We start from the raw sequence: 25,395 nt of genomic DNA on the forward strand, positions 1-25,395 counted from the left end.
CCCCCTGAAGGCCTGCACCCCCCCGAAGACCTACACCCCCCTCGAAGGCCTGTCCCCCCCCTTGAAGGCCTGCCTGCCTGTCCCCCCTTGAAGGCCTGTCCCCCCCCGAAGGACTGTCACCCCCCTCCCCGAAGACCTGCCTGTCCCCTTGAAGGCCTGTCCCCCTGAAGGCCTGCCTCCCCCCTCCATAAGGTCTGCCTGCCCGCCCCACCCTGAAGGCCTGCTGCCCCCCCCACAGGCCTGCACCCCCCCGAAGACCTACACCCCCCTCGAAGGCCTGTCCCCCCCTTGAAGGCCTGCCCCCCCAAAGGCCTGCACCCCCCCGAAGGCCTGTCACCCCCCCCAAGGCCTGCCTGTCCCCCTTGAAGGCCTGTCCCCCTGAAGGCCTGTCTCCCCCCCCTCCACAAGGTCTGCCTGTCCGCCCCACCCTGAAGGCCTACTGCCCCCCCTCCCCACTACCTCGAAGGACCGCTCAGCCCCATCACCACCACCACGAATTCCCCGGCCTCCCCGCTTCATTTTCCTGGGGAAACAGCCTGCAGCAAGATCGCGCGATGCCAGCGATCTTTGCTTGTTTCGGCTGTTTCCTCCGCCGTGGTCCCGCCCCCTCCTCTGACATCATAGGAGGGGCGGGACCGTGGCGGAGGAAACAGCCGAAGCAGGCAAAGATCGCTGGCATTGCGCGATCTTGCTGCAGGCTGTTTCCAGACGCGACACCCGGCGCAGGGGGGGGAAACCGGACCGGACCGGGAGCACCCCCTCAGGGCTTGGCACCCGGGGCGGACCGCCCCCCACGCCCCCCCCTTGGTATGCCACTGCCCCCAGGTCCCTTTCAAGGTTACTCACCCCTAGCAGTGTTCCCCCCATTTTGTAGCTGAACATCGGGTTCTTTTTCCCTACATGCATGACTTTGCATTTCTCTATGTTAAAACTCATTTGCCACTTTTTTGCCCAGTCTTCCAGTCTCGTTAGGTCCCTTTGCAGGGCTTCACAGTCTTCCGTGTTTCTAACCCTGCTGCAGAGTTTGGTGTCATCAGCAAATTTGATAACCTCACATTTTGTCCCCGTCTCCAGATCGTTAATAAATATATTGAACAATAGAGGTCCCAGCACCGACCCCTGTGGAACTCCGCTCATGACCCATTGCCAGTCTGAGTATTGGCCCTTTACTCCAACCCTCTGTTTCCTGCCTGCCAACCAGTGTTTGATCCATCGGTAGATATCCCCTTGCACCCCGTGGTTCCACAGCTTTTTTAATAGCCGTTCGTGAGGTACCTTGTCGAAGGCTTTTTGGAAGTCAAGGTAAATGATGTCTATGGATTCCCCCTTATCCATCTGGCTGCTTATTCCCTCAAAGAAGTACAGCAAGTTCGTGAGGCACGACCTTCCCTTGCAGAAGCCATGCTGGCTCGCCTTCAGTTGTCCATTGTTTTCTATGTGTTCGCAGATTGTGTCCTTAACCAGTGCTTCCATCATCTTTCCCGGAACCGAGGTCATGCTCACAGGCCTGTAGTTTCCCGGGTCACCCCTTGATCCCTTCTTAAAGATGGGCGTGACATTTGCTATTTTCCAGTCCTCTGGGATCTCCCCAGTTTTTAAGGAGAGATTACATATTTGGCGAAGTGTTTCTGCTATTTCGTTTCTCAGTTCTTTTAGTACCCTTGGATGAATGCCGTCCGGGCCCGGTGATTTGTCGTTCTTCAGCCTGTCTATCTGTCTGAGGACATCCTCTTTGCTTACCTCTAGTTGTACCAGCCTTTCGTCGTGGTCCCCGGTTATAATCTCCTCGGGTTCTGGTATATTGGATGTGTCCTCTCTGGTGAAGACTGATGAGAAGAATTTGTTTAACCTGTCGGCTATCTCTTTTTCCTCCTTTATCGCTCCTTTCCTGTCTCCGTCGTCCAGTGGTCCCACTTCCTCTCTGGCTGGCTGTTTCCCTTTCACATACCTGAAGAAGGGTTTGAAGTTTCTTGCTTCTCCTGCCAGTTTTTCCTCATATTCTCTCTTCGCTTTCTTGACCTCTCGATGGCATTCTTTCTGGTGTCTTTTGTGCTCTTTCTGGTTCTCCTTTGTTGGTTCCTTTATCCATTTTCTGAAGGATGATTTCTTGTCACTTATCGCCTTTTTAACTGCATTTGTTATCCATGCTGGGTTTCTAGCTTGATTTTCCTTTTTGCACCCTTTCCTAAACCTTGGGACGTACAGGTCTTGTGCCTCGAGCACTGTGCCTTTAAGCAGTGTCCAGGCTTCCTCTATGGTCTTCATCTTCCCTGAGCTGTTGCTGAGCATTTTTCCCACCATTTTCCTCATGTCCTTGTAGTTTCCTTTTCTGAAGTTGAGTGCTGTCGTTGTGGTTCTTTTCACCTTTGATGTTCCCATGTTTAATTTGTACTGGATCATGTTGTGATCGCTGTACCACCACTTCCTTTGCGGGTCCCTCTAGCCCGTTGAGGATTAGGTCTAGAGTGGAATCCCCTCGCGTTGGTTCCATGACCAGCTGTTCCATGAAACAGTCCCTTATCGCCTCTAGGAATTTAGTTTCTCTTGTGCAGTTTGAGTGCCCAATGTTCCAGTCTATTCCCGGCTAGTTTAAATCCCCCATAACCACCACCCTTCCACTTTTGCACACCTGCCTCAGTTCGGCCTCCAGGTCCAGGTCGTTTGTTTCTGGCTGTCCTGGTGGGCGATAGTACAGTCCCAATTTGATGTCAGCTCCTTCCCCTCCTGTTAGCTTAACCCATAGTGACTCCAGACTGTCCGTCCTTACTGTTGTTTCTGTCCTGGATGAAGGAATGCCTTTATATACAGTGCTATTCCTCCCCCCTTCTTGTGTGCCCTGTCCCTCCTATAGAGTTTGTACCCTGGCAGGGCCACATCCCATTTGTTGTCCTCTGACCACCATGGCTCTGTGATTCCTATTATGTCTAGGTCCTTATTTCTGGCTATAACTTCTAGCTCCCCCATTTTAGTCCTTAGGCTCCTAGCATTTGTGAATAGGCAATTTAAGTCCCGGTTAGTTACCTTTTCTTTTGGATTTACTCTTGATTTGATGCTCCTGCTGGTCTCCTCACGGGCTGCCTCCTGTGGTGTGTCTATCCCGTCCTCTGCCCGCTTCTTTGTTCTTTGATAGCCCTCTGGTTCCGGCTGTGTCCTCCATGTCTTGCTCTTTAGCTCTATTTGCCTCTCGGGTCCCTGTACTGCATCTTTGGGTTTATGACCATAAAGTGTCCATTTTGTCTCTAGTCCACTATCCCCATTTCCTGTTTCAGTATCCTTGCTCGATACTGTGGTCCGATGTGTCGAGGTCAGATCGACTCTCGGCTTTCCCCTTGTTATCAGTTTAAAGTCATGTCTATGCAGGTCTGGATGTTACGTCCCAGCCGTGCTCAAATGCAGTCCGTCTCTCCTGTAGAGCTTGTTTTTCCCTAGGAAGGTTGACCAGTTCCGTACAAAGAGGAAACCCTCCTCATCACACCATCGCCTCAGCCATCCATTTGTTGCTTGCAGCTCGGTCTGCCTCCTCGCATCTGCCCTCGGTACTGGCAGGATCTCTGAAAAGGCTATCTTCCCTGTCCTCAGCTTCAGCTTCCTCCCCAGGATCTTGAACTGCTCGGTCAGTGTAGTCATGTTGAAATTCCTTCTGCTGATGTCATTTGTTCCGACATGGATTATCACTGCTGTTTCCTCTGTCTCAGCTCCCTCCATGATTCTCTCGATTCTGTCGGAGATGTCCTTTGTCCTCGCCCCTGGGAGACATGTCACTAGGTGATCCGCTCTGCCTCCTGCTATGTGACTGTCCACCTCTCTCAGGATTGAGTCTCCTACCACAATAGCAGATTTTCCTCTCCTCAGCTTCCTCCTGGGTCTCAGGTCTGTGTTGATGATTGGGTCCTCCAATCCTTCCTTCTCCTGATTTGTTCCTCCGCTAGGTTCCTCTACCTCGGCTCCTGGTGGGTCCTGGTGGGTCCCGGTGGCTCCTGGCGGGTCCTGTCCTCCATCCGTTTGTTCCCTTCTGAAGAGCGGGTGATCCTGTGTTTCTACCATCTTGCAGGCCTCCTCGATGAATCTTTCGAGCTCTCTGACCTGTTCATTGATGTGGTTTTCTCTGATGGTGTCCTCAGTTGGTTCAAGTTCCCTTGGTTCCTCTATGGAGCGGAGTCCTTCTAGCTCCTGTACTTTGATCTGCAGTCTCCCGACCTCCTTCTTTAGGCTAGCCAGTTCCTGACATCGACTGCATATGTAGGCCTGCCTCCCGGAAGGGAGGTAGTCATACATGTGACAATCAATGCAGTACACTGGAAAGCTTCGCTGGCCTTCTGCTGCCTCCATTATTCCTTCCTTGTGATTAAAGTTCTTTGGTGCGCTGGAGTATGCCTGACGTGTAGCTAGGAGGAGAAATAGAGAGAGAAAAAATAATGAGTATAGAAGAAAGGATATATATATATATATTTTTTTTAGAAGGTATTAAAGAAGATTGAAGATTGAAATTGAAATTGCTGGACTCCTGGCTCCTTCTCTCGGCTCCTTCGCAAAGGCGCCCTCGCTAAGGCGAGTGCCTTTGCCGCTCGCCTTCGCCGCGCGCCAAACGGCCGCGTGCCGTTGGCTCGCCCCCTTTTAAGGGGGAGCCTGGGCACTGAAGCGACCTCTGACGCGGTGGGGGTGGGCGGAGCCTACTCTTGCCGCTACCCCGATCAGTCTTCCACCCCTCCTGGCTGGATCCTGTCCGCTGCCTTGCTGCCCTTGTGTCTCCTCTCAGCCCTGGTTATCTCCCTTCTGCCTCCCGATCCTGTAAGTAAAGAACAAGCAGGATTAGAACGCCGGGTTCATCCGCTAGTGGGTGGAATGCAGGCTGCACGGTTCCGCGGAGGCGCACCTGGGATTGGGACCAGACTGCGTACCTTCCCTGTGTAATCGGGATGTCTTGGAGGTCACTGACTGGGGTGACCGGGCAGGTGAGGCAATCAGAAGACTTGAAAGCCAGTTTTCCAGCTTCCTGAGGCTTGAGATCTCCATGCGTGCTGTGTTCAGTTTGCCTGCCATTTCTCCCTTACAGCACAGAGCACAGTGAGTAGCTGTTTGCCTCCATCTCCGCCACCATCCCCATCTGCTACTTTCCTGCCTCCTCCTGCCATATGTGCGCACCCCTTTCCTTCCCCCATACCTCTTTAACATTTGCGGCATGACCAGCAATCCCAACCTGCTGCTCGCACCAGCATCATCTCTTCCTCTGATGTCACTGCCTAGGCATGGGTCCAGGAAGTGACATCAGAGGAAGAGCCGACAGTGGTGTGAGCAGCAGGTTGGGGTTGCTAGTCACGCCATGAACGTTAGAGGTATGAGGGAAGGGGCGTGCGTGCATGGTAGTGGGGGAACGGGAAAGGAGCAGGGAAGTAGAGAGAAAGGGTGTCAGCGCCCCCACCAAGATGACGCACAGGGCAGACCCCCTCCCCCCCCCCCCCTTATTATGCTACTGCAACCAGCCATCCCAGCAATGAAACTGAACCTTTTGAAAATTTAATATAATCTGCTTAGCCTCACATAAAATTATCCATTTAGCAGTGATATTTTAGCACTAAGGGCCGGATTCTGCAACCAGCGTTAATATTGGCAGCCGCCTTAAAAGCAGCCACTGATCATGTGTCAACCCGCACCAGTGCCTGTTTCAGAATCGCACCTACATGAAAGTTGGGTGCCAGAAATGTAGGCCAGGGATTTCTGGGCCTCCACTTCTGGCGCCTATCTTCGCATTAGGCAATGAGCTAGCCCAAATTCTAATCTAATGCTGTATGCTGCCTAACGACCCTTCCAACACTGGCCATTCCTACATTGGCGTTCAGCGGTCAAAAGTGCCTATGTAGGTGCAATTCTGGCACCTTTGATTTAGGCGCTGGTAGCCACTTCTACTTCGCTGTTATTTACAGTTTCTGATGACATTCGTCAATTAACTTAAGTGCCGGTAAGGTGCCAGCTTTAGAATTTCACTCTAAGGGTAATAGGGTGCTGAATGTTTGGCGATGGTATTTGCCATGGGGGAAGGGGTCATTTTAAATATTTTTTTTAGTTTTGTATTGCATGTATCTTGTACGTTGATTTGCAATATCCAGTAAAATAAGAATGTAATGAAGTAAAACATGAACTCTGCTATCTTTTTATCAATTGATCATTAATAGATTTTTTTTTCTCTCTTCCCTTTCAGCTCAAAATACAGTGCAGGAGATATCACTTTGTTTGTTTTAAACTTGCATAATGACACCAGGAATTTGCAGCTTCCCTCTTCCTTATCCAGCAAGTATGTGGATGAATATATGCTGCGGCCTGCTGAGAAGGATAGCTTACTCTCCAGGTGACCTACACATTCCATTTTTAATTTCACTAGTATCAAACAAAGCCCAGGCTGTGTCATTGAAAACAGTAATGTTTGATAGCAAGAATCTTCAAAAGGAAAAGTGGTACAGTATTCAGCTGTCAAACTAAGTAACATTAGTGCTGTGAGAAATGCCAGTACAGCAGACTGAGAACCAAGGAGCCAGGTTTCAAATCCCGCTGCCACTTACTTAACATTCCATTGTCTCTGCTACAGACTTAGGGGTTATTTTTATTAAGGCACGCTAATGCATTTAGCGTGTGTAAATTGTTATTTTGACCAAGTGAGCATGGGGCGAGCTCCAGATTTCTTCAGCTGGCAGGCTTGGGGATTTCTGCCAGTCAAGGTATTCTTCATTTTAATATTTTTGGAAATATTATAATTTTTGTTCTGCTTTCACTGCAGCAGCTTAGAATTAAAATTCTACACTATAAAACAATTATTGAACCAGTCATTCTCTTGTTTTTTTTTTCTTTTCAAAGAACTGTTCAGCTGAATGGTCGTGTCTTGAAGATGGTGGATGACGAAACTTTGCCAACCATAACTGAGAAATCATTGAGTCCGAGGAGCTTTCTCAGTCTCCCAGCGTTTTCTTACGGATTTTTTGTGATAAGAGATGCCAAAGCTGCAGCTTGTATTTAACAAATCAGAACTGCAAAATTGTAATTTATGAGACTGTTTTTGGGAGCCGTAATTTAAGAAGAAGAGAGAATTTTAAATGCCAAGAAGCTCAACACTTTAGTTTTTATAATACAGTTCCTATTTGTCCCATGAACAGAACGACTGGCATAGTTTGCATTTCTCTGTTCCTTATTGTATATTTATAAGTAGAAATGTGCCATTTCTAGTTACCACAGCTTTGCCATACCAATATTGATATGGCAGTAGTGGAAGCTGTCCACGTAGCAAAGAAAAAGCTAACAACTTAACCAGTGGCATAGCGAGGGAAATTAGGGCCCAGAGCAGAGGCACCTGCATTGCTGTGCTCCCCCCTCCCCCCGTACCTCTTCAAATCTTCACCGGCAGTGAGCAGGCTCTCTTACCTGCTGCTCGTGCTGGCGCCCACTGCCAAGTCGGCACCTGGGGCACTCTGCCACCTTACCTTGCCACTGAAATGAATTGCATCCTGCTTCTTCCATTGCATTTAATTTATTATACTTAATACCATGTAACCATGATCTCATAAGAACATAAGAATTGCTGCTGCTGGGTCAGACCAGTGGTCCATCGTGCCCAGTAGTCTGCTTCCGCGACGGCCTCTAGGTCAAGGACGTGAGCCCAGTGGCATACCTAGGGTATGTGGCACCCGGGGCCCATCATTTTTTGACCCCCCCCCCCCATGTAAAAAAATATTTTTTGTAATGACCATGAAACGGAATAAATGGTCAGAATAGAAACAGGCAGTGAAAATTTTCTTATATTCCAAACATAACGTAACATAAATTATGTCTGAATTGTCATGACATCAGAAGTACATATGGAGTAGTTGCAGGTGATGCTTGGGACAGTTCTGATTGTGTTAGTTCGGTTTTATGTGTTTTTTGAATAGAAGGGTTTTTATTTTTTTTTGAAGGTTTTGCAGTATGTGGTCGATGTCAATTGGTTGTAGGGTTGGGGGTCGAGTGTTGCAGCTCGAATGGCTAGGAGGTTGTCGAACAGTTTTTTTCTTTTGACGTTTTTGGTTGGAGGGTGTGTGAATGGTGCGTGAGTTCTCCTATGTCTGTTTGAAGTGGATTGAATTATTTAGCTGAAGAAATTAGTTACCCCCTAATCCCACACACATTAATTCTCTTCCATTTTTGTTCCCATTATAAAAAACACTGATAAGTTCCCAGAAAAAAAATACATTAAAATAAGAAGTGAAAACAAAGGCCCCTACAGATGAGAACATAACATAAGAATAGCCTAACTGGGTCAGACCAATGGTCCATCATGCCCAGTAGCCCATTCTCATGGTAGCCAATCCAGGATACTAATACCTGGTCAAAACCCAAAGAGTAGCAACATTCCATGCTACCGATCCAGGGCAAGCAGACACTTCCCCCATGTCTTAATAACAGATTATGGACTTTTCCTCCAGGAATTTGTCCAAATCTTTCTTAAAACCATCTGCTTTTACCATAACTTCTGGCCACTTCATTTTTAAGTTTAGATCTTTCCTTTCAAACAGAGACCTTGCTAGATGTCAAATACAGCACAAGGTAACTTCACATGGACTTAGCTGTGCAGGAAATGTGAATCTCCTCATACACCCACCATATAGTGCAAAAATGTGCAAAGGTCTGGTTTTTTCTTTCGATCACTACATAGCCTAATGCCACACAAGCAGCGCTGTTACAAACATATTCTGTAGGTCAATGCTAAGGATAACAAAGTTTCCTTCCTTGGACCAGAAGGAGATACTGATAAACCACTGGAAGAGATCCAAACACAACACCCAAAGACCCACTCAGTGTGTGAACCAGTTGAGTGGAGTGGACTAACTGGGGGGTGGAAATGGGCCCGGAGTTTGCTCAGCAGAATTTCCCAGACCACCTCTTCCTCTCAACACATTGACACGCTGCCACCACCACCACTAGAAACACCTCCCTGGGTAGGCCAGCTATGCTATAAACTTTATAAAACACATTATTATATTTTCTTATAAAGCACATATTTTAACTGAACTCTCTGACATCCTCAGCCTTTCCATTCACAAAAATAGAAGGAAGAAAAATTCCCATTTCCTGCTGTTTCATGTCCCCGGCCTATACAATATTTTTTTTCTGCAGACCCTTCAAAAGTCTGACCAAATCCTCGTTTCACTTGCATTATAAAGTACTGAGGATGCCATCTCTCCCCAATCCCAGGTCCTAAAGACTAAGACAGTAGCGCAAACTAATGCTGCCAGATTCAGGAAAAAAAATTTCGATTCGATTCAGCCTATTGAATTGGTTTTTCAATTCGATTTTCCTGCCCAGTTGGGTGATTTTTTTCAAAACTCCTGGTGGGTTTTATAGCTTTTTCACCCCCTTTGGCTTCTCCTAACCACACTGGCGCTGTGGTGTAAATAAAATAAAGAAACAAAAAGGACTTTTCCTCTCTCTGTTAAATCCTAGCTCACGTTTGCAGTCCAACACCAGATCTGTCAGGATACACGTTTCAAATCTGACATATAATAATCACAAAACAGAAAATAAAATTAATTTTTCTACCTTTTGTTGTCTGGTTATATTTCAAATCTTGTTGGTCCAAGGCTCTGGTTTTCTTCTGATAACTTGCTTGCCAGGGTCTCCTTCTTTCTTCTTTCTGCGTGCTAACCATCCATCTGCCAACTCTGTCCTCCCTTTCCATTTCCCTTCCCTCCCCAGGAAGTCTGGTATCTTTCCTTTTTTTCATCTCCCTCCACAGATCCACCTTTTCTTAACTACCCTTTCATCCGGCATCTCTCCCTCTTTCCCCACCACCCCAGAGTCCACCATCTCTCCCTTTCTTTTCCCAATTACCCTCCTATCCAGTATCTCTATCCCTCCTCCACACCATCTCTTGTGTCCAATTTCTCTCCCTTTCAGTTCCTTCCCTCCCTAAATCCCATGGTCCATCATTTCTCTCCCTCTCCTCTATTTTCAGACCCATTATTTCTTCATCCCCCCCCCCAAAGTTTGGCATATGCACGTCTCTTTGAACACCCCCTTCCCTCCGTGTACTTCTAAACCAGGGTCCCCCCAAAGGCCTGTCCCCCCTTAAAGGTCTGCCTGTCCCCCTTTGAAGGCCTGTCCCACCCCCTTGTAGGCCTGTCCCCCCCCTTGTAGGCCTGTCCCCCCCTTGAAGGCCTGCCTGCCTGTCCCCCCCTTGAAGGCCTGTCCCCCCCCTTGAAGGCCTGCACCCCCCCTGAAGGCCTGCACCCCCCTGAAGGCCTGTCCCCCCCTTGTAGGCCTGTCCCACCCCCTTGTAGGCCTGTCCCCCCCCTTGTAGGCCTGTCCCCCCCCTTGTAGGCCTGTCCCCCCCTTGAAGGCCTGTCTGCCTGTCTCCCCCTTGAAGGTCTGTCCCCCCCCTTGAAGGCCTGCACCCCCCCTGAAGGCCTGCACCCCCCCTTGTAGGCCTGCCCACCCCCTTGTAGGCCTGCCCCCCCTTGTAGACCTGCCCCCCCCTTGAAGGCCTGTCCCTCCCCCTTGAAGGTCTGCACCCCCCCCGAAGGCCTGTCCCCCCCCCCCTTGAAGGCCTGCCTGCCTGTCACCCCCCTCCCCCTTGAATGCCTGCCTGCCTGCCCACCCGCCCCACCCCGAAGGACCATTCGCCCCCCTGGCCTCCCCGCACCACCTATGAAGCAGCACTACCTATGCTCCCTGCCTTGCCGTTCAGTCCCCACCACCACCACCACCCCCCCCGAAGGACCGCTCACCCCACTGACCTTCCTGCACCACCCGTGAAGCAGCAAGCAGCAGGATCGCGACATCAGCTATCCCTGCGCTGCGTTCCCGCCCCTCCTCTGACGTCAGAGGAGGGGCGGGACCGCAGCGCAGGAAGCAGCGCCCAAGCAACTCAGGGATAGCTGACCTCGCGATCCTGCTGCTTGCTGCTTCACAGGTGGTGCAGGAAGGTCAGTGGGGCGAGCGGTCCTTCGGGGGTGTGGGGGGACTGAATGGCAAGGCCGGGAGCACCCCTTCAGGGCTGGCACCCGGGGCGGACCGCCCCTCCCGCCCCCCCCCCCTTTGTACGCCACTGCGTGAGCCCTAACTGAATCTAGCCTTACCTGGTCTAGCAGGAACTTGTCTAACTTTGTCTTGAATCCCTGGAGGTTGTTTTCCCCTACGACAGCCTCTGGAAGAGCGTTCCATTTTTCCACCACTCTCTGGGTGAAAAAGAACTTCCTTACATTTGTACGGAATCTATCCCCTTTTAACTTTAGAGAGTGCCCTCTCGTTCTCCCTACCTTGGAGAGGGTGAACAACCTGTCCTTATCTACTAAGTCTATTCCCTTCAGTATCTTGAACGTTTCAATCATGTCCCCTTTCACAGGACGTATTGGCCCAAAATACCAATAACTCTAAAAAAAAAATGCATTTCATTTTAAGTTAATAAAATTATGTATTACAACACACCTAGGTGGATCAAGGCATGTGCCTATTTTGTAAAGGCACAACAGAATCCGCTCAGACTTCAGGTTGCTAGCAGAGCTTACCAGCAATCACTGAATTGATGGATCTGAGCTAAATAAACAGCCCTGATGCAGAACAATATGACAGTTCGAAACACAGTTGTATCAGCGCTTCTATGAGCTTCATATAGTGATCTTACACTAATTTGAATTACTGTATATCCTCAAATCAAACCAAGAGAACCTTTGTTCCTCCAAAAAGGGGGGGGGTGGAAAGGTTGACTCAAATATAAACTGAACTCACATCAGCCTTGCAAAGTTACTATGAGAGTGAGTGGCCTAGTAGCTAGAGCTGCTGTCTCAGCACCCTGAGGTTGCGAGTTCAGTCCCAGACTGCTCCATGTGTATCTGGGCAAGTCACTTAATCCCTCCATTGCCCCAGATACCACAGTTAGATTGTGAGCCTGCTGGGACAGTTAGGGAAAATGCTTTAAGAGTACCTGATTACTATTCAAGGTATTGTAACCACTTTGAGTGAATCTCTTCATGAAAAGGTGGTACATAAATATAGCAGCCACTTTGGGAACTCATGTCAGCCATTTTGAATGGTGATACTGCACAGGGTAGGAGGAGAATGGCTCTTGTCCTGGCTCACCACTGGACCAGCAGGATTTGAGGTAGGCTCAGGAAGAGAACTGCGATGGATCTGAGAAGAAGAAGAAGAAGAAGACTCGAATATTTTAAAAAATCTAGGTTTATATTGGAGTATATACAGTAAACCAGTGTTTCTCAACTTGGTCCTGGAGTACCCCTTTGCCAGTCAGGTTTTCAGGCTATCCACAATGAACATGCATGAAATAAATTTACATATAATGGAGGCAGTGTATGCAAATCAAGTTTATGCATATTCATTGTGGGTAGCCTGAAAATCTGACTGGCAAAGGGGTACTCCAGGACCAAGTTGAGAAACATTGCAGTAAACTATTAAGAAGATGTTATTTCTGTGATGCTTACTGGACTTCACTAATACTGCTAAGTTATTTTTCATAAAATATATTTTGAATATTTTGATGTTGATCTTGGAGGACATATGATTATATCTTAAAATCTTTGTAAATAATTAGGAGAGATTTTTTTTATATGATGGCCAATAATTATTACATTTCAAATAGTGATGGATTTTGGGGTGCATTTTGATGTTTGCATTTTATAAAGGCAACATCTACCCCTAATTGAATGCATGAAATGCTACCCTATACACTCATGTTGTTTATAAAATATCCCTAACTGTAAACAGAATTGCACAATGATTTATCCATGGTGCAGTCCTTTCTCTAAGGCCCTCTTTTACTAAGGTGTGCTAAGCGTTTCAGTGCACGCTAAATCGACGTGTGCGCTAACCATTAACACGTCTATAGGATAACATGCACGCATTAGCGTTTAGCGAGTGCTATTTTCCACACGCTAAAAAGCATAGCTCATCTTAGGAAAAGAGGGGGTAAGTGTCCTAGACCTATTTAAACTTCATAATAAAACTGTAAAAAGCTAAGGGGTCCTTTTACTAAGTTCTGCTAATGGATTTAATGCACACTACGAGGCTGATTCTGTAAACAGTGTCCCAATTGTAGGCGGCAGCGGTAGGCATCCTACTGCCGTCTCACCAGCCAATTGGGATGCACGTTTATAAAAATGGATGCAGTGAATGACGCCTACGTTGTAGGTATCTCTTGCACCTACGTTGTAGGTATCTCTTGCACATAGGGACACTTACAGATGCCCAAGGCTTGTGTGGGCATGGTTTCCACCAGAAGTGGCCTTGGGCATCTGTACGAGTCCATATGCATAGGCATGAGACAGATGCCTTAAATGAAGGCCTGTAAAATGCTGGCCTACATTTAAGGCATCTGTTAGAAATAAAAAGATGTGATTCTCTAAAGGATGCCGACGCCTATTTGGTGTCCTTTAGAGAATCAGGCCCTAAATGCCACACAGCCCATAGAAATTTAGTGCATGCTAATCTTTAGCATGCACTAAATCAGTTAGTGTACCTTAGTAAAAGGACCCCTAAGTCTATAATGGTTTACTGGCTGAGTAGCAATATTCCATATTTTCATGCAAAGAAACTAATTTTAATTCTTGTTCTTAACTCCCAGCCTAGCTGTTGCTGGGATGCTGAACAGGCTATATTCATGGGCCCTTGGAGAGAAGAGAGATGGGGGAGTCTCTCGACCATTGCTCACTGGCAACACTTACCTGATGGGTTCAGGGACCAGAGACAACTGGTTTCAACCTCTTTCCCACCCGTCTTTCTTCGAAGTCCATTCCATATATCTATTTGCTCCTCTATCTCTCTGAATAGCGGTCACATATCAACTCCCTGACAAATCCCTTTCGTCCTTTCTCACTGACCTTGACTCCTGGCTCTCAATCTTTCTCAAACCTTTGTCTCCTTCCCTCATTTTTGATGATTTTAACATTCATGTTAATGACCCCTCTGACTCCTTGCCTCAAAGTTTCATGCTTTAATATCCTCATTCAATCTTCAGCTTTGCTCCACTACTCCCATACTCCATACTGGCCATTTTGCCTTGAACTTGCCCTCTCCTCCAACTACTCAATTGCTAACTTCTCCAAGTCAATTCTTCCCTTCTCTGACCATCATCTCATAACCTTCACAACTCATCACCCTCCCCCAGACATGACCAATCTCCACCAATACATTCAGGAATCTGCAGCTATTGACTCTTGCACTTTCTCCACCACTGTCTCCCCCCTCCTCTGCTTTTGATACCTTTACTCCTCCCATTTTATATTTTATAAACCATGCCAAACTTCAGCCTTGGCAGACCTCTACGATTTGCTACTCAAGTTCCTGTGCCCGATCTGTGGAAGTCTTCAGCTAAAATCCCGCACTCATGCCAAATTTGTGCATTTCAAATTCCTGTTGATCTCTTTCCAGTCTGCCTTTTCACTTGCAGAACAAGACTACTATACCCGCTTGACTAACTCTCTTGAATCTAACCCCCACCATCTCTTTGCCACACTTAACTCTCTTCTCTGTCCTCACCTCCAACACCCCCACCCCCCTTTGCTTTTTCCCCAGTCTTTGGCAGAGTACTTCCATGACGAGGTTCACAAGATTAACTTCGAGATCCCCCTCCTGTAGTCTGCTCTGCCAACCCTCCATTAACCCCTGCTGCTTTTTCTTCTCTAAAATCATGGAAGAGGAAACTACACATTTTCTTTCCTCCTCCAAACTCACTACTTGTTCCTCCTGATCTCATTCCCACCCATCTATCACCATCTCTCCTACTGTCATCCTCTCTATCTGCCATATCCTCAGCCTATGTCTTCTTGAGATAGGATAAAGCCTGCAAAGATGTTCAACTCCTTGCATCAAGGCCTCATGCTTGAGTGTTTGGAATGCCATTGGTAGATAAATACACCAAAGTGTACGTGTTCAGCTATTAGTGAAATATGTTAAATTTCTGTTATTTTCCACAGCTAGTGATCATTGAATGAATAAAAGGAAAAAGCGTAGGGAGAAATCATTTAAGGAGTGAAGTGGGGATTGGATCTGCCAGTGATGCTTTGCCGTGTGGTTCAGCTCTGCCAGTGATGTTGTGCCATTTAGCCCCTAAAGTGGGGCCCTCCCAGTCGGGCCACTGTTTGTCTTCAAAGTATGCTGTTGCTGCCTGCTTCAGCTCCTATCAGGTGTAGCTATTCTAGGAGAGTCCCTCTGCTTCTAATCACTCAGCCACTTTACTGGGATCTTTGGACTGCCGGTCAGACTACCATGGACCAACCCTCAACACCATCAGACCTCTCACAAAAAATGAGGGGGGGGATGAAATGCAGCCAGCACTCTGAGTGCCCTGAAGGAACGTTATTAGCACCTAAACAGCCTGTTCTCCAGCCCCTGACCAAGTCAAAAGAGGTCAGCAAACTAGGGGAACAGATCCTGAGCTCCACTAATCTTCAGCAGGTTGGATGAAACAGGTCCCTGAAGGATATACACTTCCCCCTCCCTATTTGCGGTTTCGGGGTTTGCAGTTTCGATTATCCGCAATTTTTTTTTTTTTTTCTTGGGGGGAAGCATAGTTTAGGTCCTTCCCGCCTCCCTACAGGACTTAAAATGTCTAGTAGCACTATAGAAATTAGTAAGTTGTAGTAGTAGCAAAATGTCATTTATATATTTAAGTGCCTCATTCAGAATATGACATCTCAAAGTAATTCAGATATAATTCAGCATTTCACAGATTATTCCTTACCTGGTGGTCTAGCAGGCTTTCGGGGCAGGAGCAATCTTCCTATGTTCCTGCCCCGTGTAGATCGCCAATAGGAAATGGCTACCATGAGCTCCTGTCATAGTCTCGAGAGACTACGGGAACTTACGGCAGTCATTTCCTATTGGCGATCTGCATGGGGCAGGAGCGTAGGAAGTTCGCTCCTGCCCCGAAAGCCCGCTAGACCACCAGGTAAGGCCTGGATGCTGGGGGGAAGACGGGAGGGCAGCAGGGGTGGGTCAGAGCTGGACAAGAAGTTATTCGCAGTTTTTCACACTTCGCGGTCTGGCTCTGCCCCTATCCCCTGCGAATACCAAGGGAGAATTGAACCTGACAGCTGTACAATGGACCCTTAGACCCCACACAGGCAGAGTAGACCCTTATCAAAAGGGATCTCTGATGTCACAAAAAAAGACAGCTACTAGAGCGAAAAACCACAAAACTATTGCAAAATAAAAAAAAGAAATAAACCGAGTAGATCAGATGCTCACCCGCAAAAATAGAAACTGAAAGGGGGTGCAGACTCCTGGGAGAAGGAGGAGGTTTCAAAAGCTGTGATTGACATCTTTTTGTAGTATGCTTGCGAGAATATACGGAATGCTCTAAGGTTCAGCATACCATTCCTATTGCACTGGAAAACAGATTTTATGCTGCATGTCATAGGAATAACCAATGGATTTCCCCAAGTCCATATTCATAATGGCTCGTGGAATTTTCTTTTAAGAAATTTATCCAAACTTTTCTTAAACCCTGCTAAGCTAATTATTGTCGCCATATTCTCCAGTAACAAATTCCAGAGTTTAGTTACATGTTAAGTAAAGAAATATTTTCTCCAATTTATTTTAAATTTACTACTTAGTAGCTTCATTTCATGCCCCCTAGTCCTAATATTTTTGGAAAGAGTAAACAGGCAATTCACATCTACTTATTCCATTCATCTCAGTATTTTATAGACTTCTATCATATCTCCCCTGAGCTGTCTCTTCTCCAGGCTGAAGAGCCCTAGCCACTTTAGCCTTTCCTCAAAGGGAAGTCATCCCACCCCTTTTATTATTTTCATCGCCCAACTCTGTACCTTTTCTAATTCTGCTTTATCTTTTTTTGAGGTGGCCAGGTGTGCTCCAAAACTCCTTTCTCTTCAGACAATCTTCACATCTGGTTTCTCTCTTCCACCTTGAGCAAGGGGGGGGGGAAGGCTGTAACCCCCCTGTCGAACACGATACCTTATCTCAAGGGTGGAGTCACTCCAGAGAAAGGCTACTATAATGGTGTGTGGTATTCGTGATAAGGCGTATGGGAACAGACTTAAAGATCTCAATCAGTATACTTTGAAGGAAAGGTGGGAGAGGGGAGATATGATAGTCTTTTAAATCCAAAATTTAAAAAAATGTCACTTACCAGCAGTGAGTTACCACAATAAGATCTAACATTAAGATCAAAAAGGTGGAGAAAAAGCCTCAAAAACGTATATCACGCAGCAATCTTTGATGATTTCCAGCTGGCGTTCTTATTGTCATTGGCAAAAAACTCACACCCATATAACAATGTTTAAAGATCTAAAGAGGGAATAACCCACTAAGGTGCACAGGAAAGGGTGGTAGATGCGTGGAACAGTCTCCTGGAAGAGGTAGTGGAAACAGAGACTGTGTTTGAATTCAAGAGGGCCTGGGATAAGAACATAAGTAGTGCCTCTGCTGTGTCAGACCAGAGGTCCATCGTGCCCAGCAGTCCGCTCACGCGGCGGCCCATCAGGTCCAGGACCTGTATAGTAATCCTCTATCTATACCCTTCTATCCTCTTTTCCTTCAGGAAATCATCCAATCCCTTCTTGAACCCCAATACCGTACTCTGTCCTATCACACCCTTTGGATGCGCGTTCCAGGTGTCCACCACCCTTTGGGTGAAGAAGAACTTCCTAGCATTGGTTCTGAATCTATCCCCTCTTAATTTTTCTGAATGCCCTCTTGTTTTTTTAGTTTTCAAAAGTTTGAAGAATTTGTTCCTCCTTTCTCCATGCCCTTCATGATCTTGTAAGTCTCTATCATGTCCCCTCTAAGCCTCCGCTTTTCCAGGGAAAAGAGCCCCAGTTTCTCTAATCTTTCAGCATATGAAAGGTTTTCCATACCTTTTATCAATCTCGTCGCTCTTCTCTGAACCCTCTTGAGTATCGTCATATCCTTCTTAAGGTACGGTGACCAATATTGGACGCAGTACTCCAGATGCGGGCGCATCATTGCCCGATACAACGGCAGGATAACTTCTTTCGTTCTGGTTGTAATACCTTTCTTGATAATACCTAGCATTTTATTTGCCTTCTTAGAGGCCGCTGCGCACTGTGCCGATGGCTTCATTGTCTTATCCACTATTACCCCCAAGTCCTTTTCTAGGGTACTTTCACCCATTACCAGCCCTCCCATCGTATAGCTGTACTTCGGGTTCCTGTTTCCTACATGCAAGATTTTACATTTCTCTACATTAAACTTCATCTGCCATCTCGTCGCCCACTCTTCTAGTTTGTTCAGGTCCCTTTGTAAGTCTTCACAATCTTCTCTTGTCCCAACTCCACTAAATAGTTTGGTGTCTCTTAGAAAGATAAAGAGATAATGGTTAGTGTGATTGGGCAGACTAGATGAGCCATTTGGCCTTTATCTGCCGTCATGTTTCTATGTTTCAAGAATATGAACATATATATACATTTTCAATTGAAAATATTTATTCAGTATTTATCCAAAGTCAATTCGTTACAAATGCAGCCTTTCCATAAAGTTCCAATATAGTTTGTACAAAGGAAACATCTCACAGAGTTCAAAGCCATATGGCTCTCTGTCCAGAGGTCTCAGTGTATTCAAAACTTCCTCTCCTTATATACAGAAAGAAAGCCCTGCCTGATTAAATACATTAAAGGGGAAATGATAAAGCTTTTAAATAATAACAGAGACAGATTGAAACAAAGAAAATATTAATGAAAGTAAGCACAGATAGTCAAGAATGGGGAGGGGGGAAAGGTGTCACTAAACCAAGCTAACTCCTTCTCCAATGCCTCTGTTTCAGGAAGCCAAAGTTCAGAGACACCTTCCAAGCTGCTCTTACACACATTATCTTTAGAATTTAAGAACAACAATGTACATCTATTTTATTTTTTTAAATCTTTTTTTATTATTATTATTTATTTCTAATTATACATCAAAATTTACAAGAATATATCTTGTTCTATTAAACACAGGGAGGAAAACCAAACCAAGAATTATGCTACTACATTTTTACAATCATACACTTTAGACCACCATAATGGGGGGTGATCAAGCAGTATAAAATAGCGAGAGAAAATTAAAGAGGCATTTAATTATACAAATAGGCTTAATGTATCAAAGCACCCGCTACTTCCAATATCCCTCAATCCTTGATGACCTTCTTAACATCTAAGAATTCCTTCAGATGATTTGGAGAGAAAAATGTATATTTAACTCCTAAATACCTAACCAAGCATTTGCAAGGGTACGCTAAAAGAAACATTGCTCCCAAATTAATAGTCTATTGACGCATAGAGAAAAATTCTTCCCTCCGCTCTTGAGTAATCTTAGCGACATCAGGATATATCCATATTTTCTGCCCCAAATAGTTTATGAGAATTTTTAAAGAACAATTTCATAATCATATTCACATCTTGCTCAAAAACAAATGATACTAAGAGCGTTGCTCTATCAGTGTCAGTGTTTGTTCAAGAAGAGCAGACACATTTGCAAAATCTATCACATTTTTCTTCCCTCTTTCCTCTCTTTCAATCTCATTTTCACCTTCTTCTCTTCCAGGCATCTTCTTATTAGGTAAATAATAAATTTTATTAATTGGAGGAATACAATTTGAAGACACTTCTAAATTTTCATTCAAATATCTTTTCAATAAGTCAAGAAGCAAGACACCTGAAATTTGTGGAAAATTTAAGATACGGAGGTTCAAACGTCTATTAAAATTTTCAAATTGCTCTAATTTCTTATGAATGGAACTATCTTTGATTGAAGCCACCTTAAACTGTTGTAAATGTTGCATTTCCTCCTGCATCTGCTTAGCTTGGACAGTAATCTCATTGCTTCAACTGTTCCAGTTAATAAATCCAGTTTCTCGGTTATTTTAGTTACCTCTTCAGTTGATTTTTCCATTTTCCCCTCCATCCACTGAAGCAAATGCCAGATGCTATTAATGGAAACCTCCGTCGGAGAGGATAGAGACTCCCCTCTCTTGCTTGCTTCCATCAGCAGTCCAGCCGTAGATGTTGTGCCCTTGCCGGGAGACCCCGCATCTCTACTTCCGGGATCGCGTGTCTCTCGCCTCGGCGTCTCAGCGGTCGCTGGACACGGAGACATGAAGGAACCCGGAGGAGATAGAGAAATTTCAGTGCCCAAAAGGGCAAGCGACTCCCTCAAATCACCGCCCACTACCGGGCTTTCCACTCTGGAATATGCAGCCGACGGAAGGGCCGAAAAGAAGCGTTCCATAGTCTGTTGCACCGGGGTGAACGACGCCAGGGCAGGCAAGGAAGTGACCCTGACCACTCCTTTCCTCTTCGTATGAGGCATCGAAGAAAAAGGTATTATTTTTTAATAAGAAAAACAGACTCGGAGAGGATTTCAAAGCGTCTCTCGCAGCCCCTCACATCGCCGCCATCTTGGCCTGCCCCCATCTCCTTTTTTTAATCTTTATTGATTTTTAAAACATATAAAAAGTGCAACAATTATACATTCAGAAATATCAAATAACAGCACTTACATTCTTGCAAATAACTAAAACAAATTACTCTACACCCACCTTTCCCTCCCTCCCTACCTGGATGTGTGTGGAAACTGAATTAAATCCAGGAGCTAAAGAATCAATCATTCTGTTGCTCAACAAATGACTCCAATGGACTCCAAATCACTTTGAAAATCTTACCATTTCCAGATTGTTCTGCTATCATCCTTTCATATCTCCTTTTACGAAGCTGCGTTAGCGTTTTAACGTACGTAATAGAGCGCACTAAACTGCCAGCCGTGCTAGACACTAATGCCAGCATTGAGCTGGCATTAGTTCTAGCCGCATAGCGTGGGTTTAGCGCACATTAAAAAGCTGCGTGCGCTAAAATCCCTAACACGGCTTCGTAAAGGAGCCCAATGTGTTTCCCACCAAAAAGAAAAGTTCAATTTATCCCAATTTTTCCAATTTCTAGTTATTAATTGTATGGCCACTCCTGTCATAATAATAAGAAGTCTATTTTTATATTTGTCAATTGGACTGTTAAGTTTTAACAATGTCCCAAATAAAACCATGTCATATGACAATGGAATAGAGACTAATGTTGCCCGATTCACGATTTGAATTGGTTCACCGATTCACTTCAGGTGAATCGATTCGAATCGATTTAAATTTTAAAAAAATCGGCTTCCCGATTCGGACCCTCTCCCCTCGCCCCCTAAAGCAGAAGAGAGCGAGGAGGGAGGGTCAGTCGGGAAGTGCTGCTGTCCAGCTTCCCTCCTGGTCTCTCCGAAGGACTGCCTCCCCCCGAAAGACTGCGCACCCCCCCGGGAAGGCCTCTGTGTTCCCCCTGGCCTCCCTGAACCGTTCACCTTATTGCTTGAACCTGCAGCTGAAGACTGCAGTTACAGCGTCTTTGTGCTTTAAGCTGTTTCCTCCACTGTGATCCTGCCTCTGACGTCAGAGGAGGGACGGGACTGCAGCAGAGGAAACAGCTCAGAGCACTGCAAAGACACTGTAACCGCGATCTTAGGGCTGCAGGCTCAAGCAATAAGATAAACAGTGTGGGGAGGCCTTTCCGGGGTGTGTGCAGTCTTTCGGGGGGGGGGGGGCAGTCCTTCGGGAGGGCAGTCTTTTGGGGGAGACAGTCCTTCGGGGGGCAGTCTTTTGGGAGGGCAGTCCTTCAGCGGGTGGGACAGGCCTTGGGGTGTGCAGGCCTTCAAGGGGGGAACAGGCCTTTAAGGGGGGGACAGATCTTCAAAGGGGGGACAGGCCAGGGATGGTGGCATAGGTCTTCAGGGGGGACAGGCAGTCCTTTGAGGGGGACAGTTCTTCGGGGAGGGGGCAGTCCTTCAGGGGGTGGGATAGGCCTTGGGGGGTGCAGGCCTTTAAGGGGTGAACAGGCCTTTAAGGTGGGGTGCAGGCCTTTAAGGGGCAGGGGCAGGGGCAGGGACAGGCCTTCAAAGAGGGGACAGGCCAAGGATGGTGGCATAGGCCTTCAGAGGGAACAGGCAGGCCTTCAAGGGAGGGGGACAGGCCTTCAGGGGGGAGGTGCAGGCCTTCAGGGGGGACAGACCTTCAGGGGAGGGGGCCCTGGTGTAGAAGTACACGGAGGGAGGGAAGGGGGTTCAAAGAGACGTGCATATGCCGGACTTTGGGGGGGGGAAGAAATAATGGAGGAGAGGGAGAGAGATGATAGACAATGGGATTTAGGGAGGGAAGGAACAGAAAGGGAGAGAAGTTGGACACAAGGGATAGTGTGGAGGGGGTATAGAGATACTGGATAGGAGGGTAGTTGGGAAAAGAAAAGGAGAGAATGTGGACCCTGGGGTGGTGGGGAAGGAGGGAGAGATGCTGGATGAAAGGGTAGTTAAGAAAAGATGGATCTGTGGAGGGAGATGAAAAAAAGAAAAGATGCCAGACCTCTGGGGGAGGGAAGGGAAATGGAAGGGGAGGACAGAGATGGCAGATGGATAGTTAGAACGGAGAAAGAAGAAAGAAGGAGACCCTGGTAAGCAAGTTATCAGAAGACAACCAGAGCCTGGGACCAACAAGATTTGAATAATGGCCAGACAACAAAAGGTAGAAAAACTAATTTTTTTTTCCGTTTTGTAATTACAATATGTCAGATTTGAAACTTGTATCCTACCAGAGCTGGTGTTAGACCGCAAACGTGGGCTAGGATTTAAGAGAGAGAGGAAAAGTCTTTTTTGTTTGTTTATTTTGTTTACACCACAGGAGAAGGCAATTAATAGATGTCCCCTTTTGATGAAAAAAATAAATGGTCATGTTAGTAAATGGTAACATTTAACAAACAGCCCCAGAAGTCTCAGCAGCACATGCAGAAAACAAGTTACAGATTGTCACCCCCCCAAAAAAACAAACAAACAAAACAAAAACCTCTACTGCTGCAGCATCGGGTCTGGAACTCCCAGTCCAGCCAGCAGTGACATACCTAGCATATTTGACACCTGGGGCCAATCATTTTTTAACACACTCTCCTCTATATGAAACAAATATATTTTTATTAATAATCCACAAGACATACCTAGTGAACACTAGAACATCAGTATGCACATTGTAAAACTAAACAAGCCAGATTTGTATAGATCGATCCTGCACAGTCAATTATATGGTTATCAACTCAAGGGCTGGTCTACTCCACTGGTATTTTATAGACTTACAACTGAAAATCTGATATATCTTGGGCGCAGCACAAGAAAGGATGGGGGAACATGGAGTGCAATTTGTGACCTTGACTTAGAGGTACACACCCCTAGACACCCCCCAGTTCCATCCATCCCTGCCCAATCCCATCTGGCCCCGCCCCCTGCTGCCTGCTCTCGTTGGGCAAGAGGAAATCCGAGCATGCCCAGATGTGTGCACGTGACATCATCGCATGGCATCCGCGCATGTGCAGATTTCCTCCTGCCCAATTCAATTTAGAGGGAAGCTTTTCAAAATGTGGAAAAAGTGCTGGGTTTTGAAAAGCCGTCCGGGGACATCTGGTAACCCTACCCTCACTGCACACAGCAGGCAATCGCCTAGGGGAGGATAGGGGCCAAATGTCCTTTTTTTTTTGCTTCACAAATATGGTAACCCTACCCTAAGATATGTAGTTGGATCCTGGTTATGTTCTAACTGCAAATATTCAGGGAGGCAGACCAGTTATCTTCCCCTGAATATTTGCAGATATGTGCAACTGGTCAGCAGTTGTTGCTTACCAGTTAAATTGCTTTAACTATTGGGCACAAACATAGAAACATAGAAGATGACGGCAGAAAAGGGCCATAGCCCATCAAGTCTGCCCACTCTAACGACCCCACCCCCTTGAATTTACCCCCCTAGAGATCCCACATGTGTATCCCATTTTAATTTTTACCCCCCTAGAGATCCCTCATGTGTATCCCATTTCCTTTTAAAATCTGGCACGCTGCTGGCCTGAATCACCTGAAGTGGAAGTTCATTCCAACGATCGACCACCCTTTCGGTGAAGAAGAACTTCCTGGTGTCGCCATGAAACTTCCCAACCCTGATTTTCAGCGGATGCCCTCTTGTGGCCGAGGGACCTTTAAGAAAGAAGATATCATCCTCCACCTTAATACGGCCCGTGATATATTTAAACGTCTCTATCATGTCTCCTCTCTCTCTACGTTCCTCGAGTGAGTAGAGCTGCAATTTATTCAGCCTTTCCTCATACGGGAGGTCTTTGAGTCCCGAGACCATCCTGGTGGCCATTCGTTGAACCAACTCGACTCTGAGTACATCTTTTTGGTAATGTGGCCTCCAGAATTGTACACAATATTCCAGATGAGGCCTCACCATGGATCTGTACAACGGCATTATAACTTCGGGCTTCCGGCTGATAAAACTTGTACGGATACAACCCATCATTTGTCTTGCCTTTGATGAAGCCTTCTCCACTTGATTGGCAGTCTTCATGTCTTCGCTAATGATCACCCCCAAATCACGTTCCGCCTTGGTCTTAACTAAGGTCTCACCATTAAATGTGTAAGTTTTGCATGGATTCCTGCTGCCAAGGTGCATGACCTTACGTTTTCTAGCATTGAAGTTTAGCTGCCAAATCGAGGACCAGTGTTCCAATAGAAGTAGGTCCTGCGTCATACTGTCTGGTAAAGTGTTCTCACTTACTATGTTGCATAGTTTGGCGTCATCGGCGAACAATGTGATTTTACCCTGAAGCCCCTGAGTCAGATCTCCCACGAATATGTTGAAGAGGATTGGGCCCAAGACCGAGCCCTGCGGCACTCCACTGATCACCTCTGACGTTTTTGAAGGGGCACCATTCACCACCACTCTCTGAAGTCTACCGTTTAGCCAATCACTGACCCATGTAGTTAATGTCTCTCCCAATCCCACTGCTTTCATCTTGCTCAATAGTCTGCGGTGTGGGACGCTATCAAAAGCTTTACTAAAGTCCAAGTACACGACGTCTAGGGACTCACCCACATCCAGTTTCCTTGTTATCCAGTCAAAGAAACTAATTAGATTGGATTGGCAGGACCTGCCCTTAGTAAATTCATGTTGGCGGGGATCCTGTAGATTCTTCTCGTCCAGGATCATATCCAATTTATGCTTAATTAGTGTTTCTCACTATGGATGTGAGACTCACCGGTCTGTAATTCTCAGCCTCTGTCCTGCAGCCTTTTTTGTGGAGTGGGATTACATTGGCTGTTTTCCAGTCCAAGGAAAGATTGAAGAGCACAGATAACGGCTCTGCCAGGACATCACAGAGCTCTCTAAGCACCCTGGGGTGTAGGTTGTTTGGTCCCATGACTTTGTTCACTTGGAGTCTTGATAGTTCAGAGTAGAAGCTGCTGGGTGTAAACTCGAAATTCCAGAATGGGTCTTCTGTTCTTTGCCTTGCTTGCAACTGTGGACCGGACCCCGGCGCCTCGCAGGTAAAGACTGAGCAGAAGTAT

The 25,395-nt window shown here is 46.5% G+C and overlaps 2 protein-coding genes across 3 annotated transcripts in view; both read left to right on the forward strand.

The window, feature by feature from the left end:
• The window catches only part of HPSE (heparanase), a 76,377-nt gene extending 68,625 nt beyond the window's left edge, over positions 1 to 7,752 (forward strand). For both annotated transcript variants that reach the window (XM_033963832.1, XM_033963837.1), the window contains 2 exons: positions 6,197 to 6,343; positions 6,847 to 7,752. In XM_033963832.1, the coding sequence (XP_033819723.1) occupies positions 6,197 to 6,343; positions 6,847 to 7,006 (307 nt within the window). In that variant the 3' untranslated portion in view covers positions 7,007 to 7,752. The remainder of the gene's footprint in view (positions 1 to 6,196; positions 6,344 to 6,846) is intronic.
• A 17,477-nt stretch (positions 7,753 to 25,229) lies between these two features.
• COQ2 (coenzyme Q2, polyprenyltransferase) overlaps positions 25,230 to 25,395 on the forward strand; it is a 45,046-nt gene continuing 44,880 nt past the window's right edge. Inside the window, exon 1 of the mRNA XM_033963898.1 lies at positions 25,230 to 25,374. The gene's annotated coding sequence lies outside the window, so the exon portion shown is untranslated. The remainder of the gene's footprint in view (positions 25,375 to 25,395) is intronic.

The sequence above is a fragment of the Geotrypetes seraphini genome, chromosome 1 (genome assembly GCF_902459505.1).
Source record: "Geotrypetes seraphini chromosome 1, aGeoSer1.1, whole genome shotgun sequence".
NCBI lineage: Eukaryota > Metazoa > Chordata > Amphibia > Gymnophiona > Dermophiidae > Geotrypetes > Geotrypetes seraphini.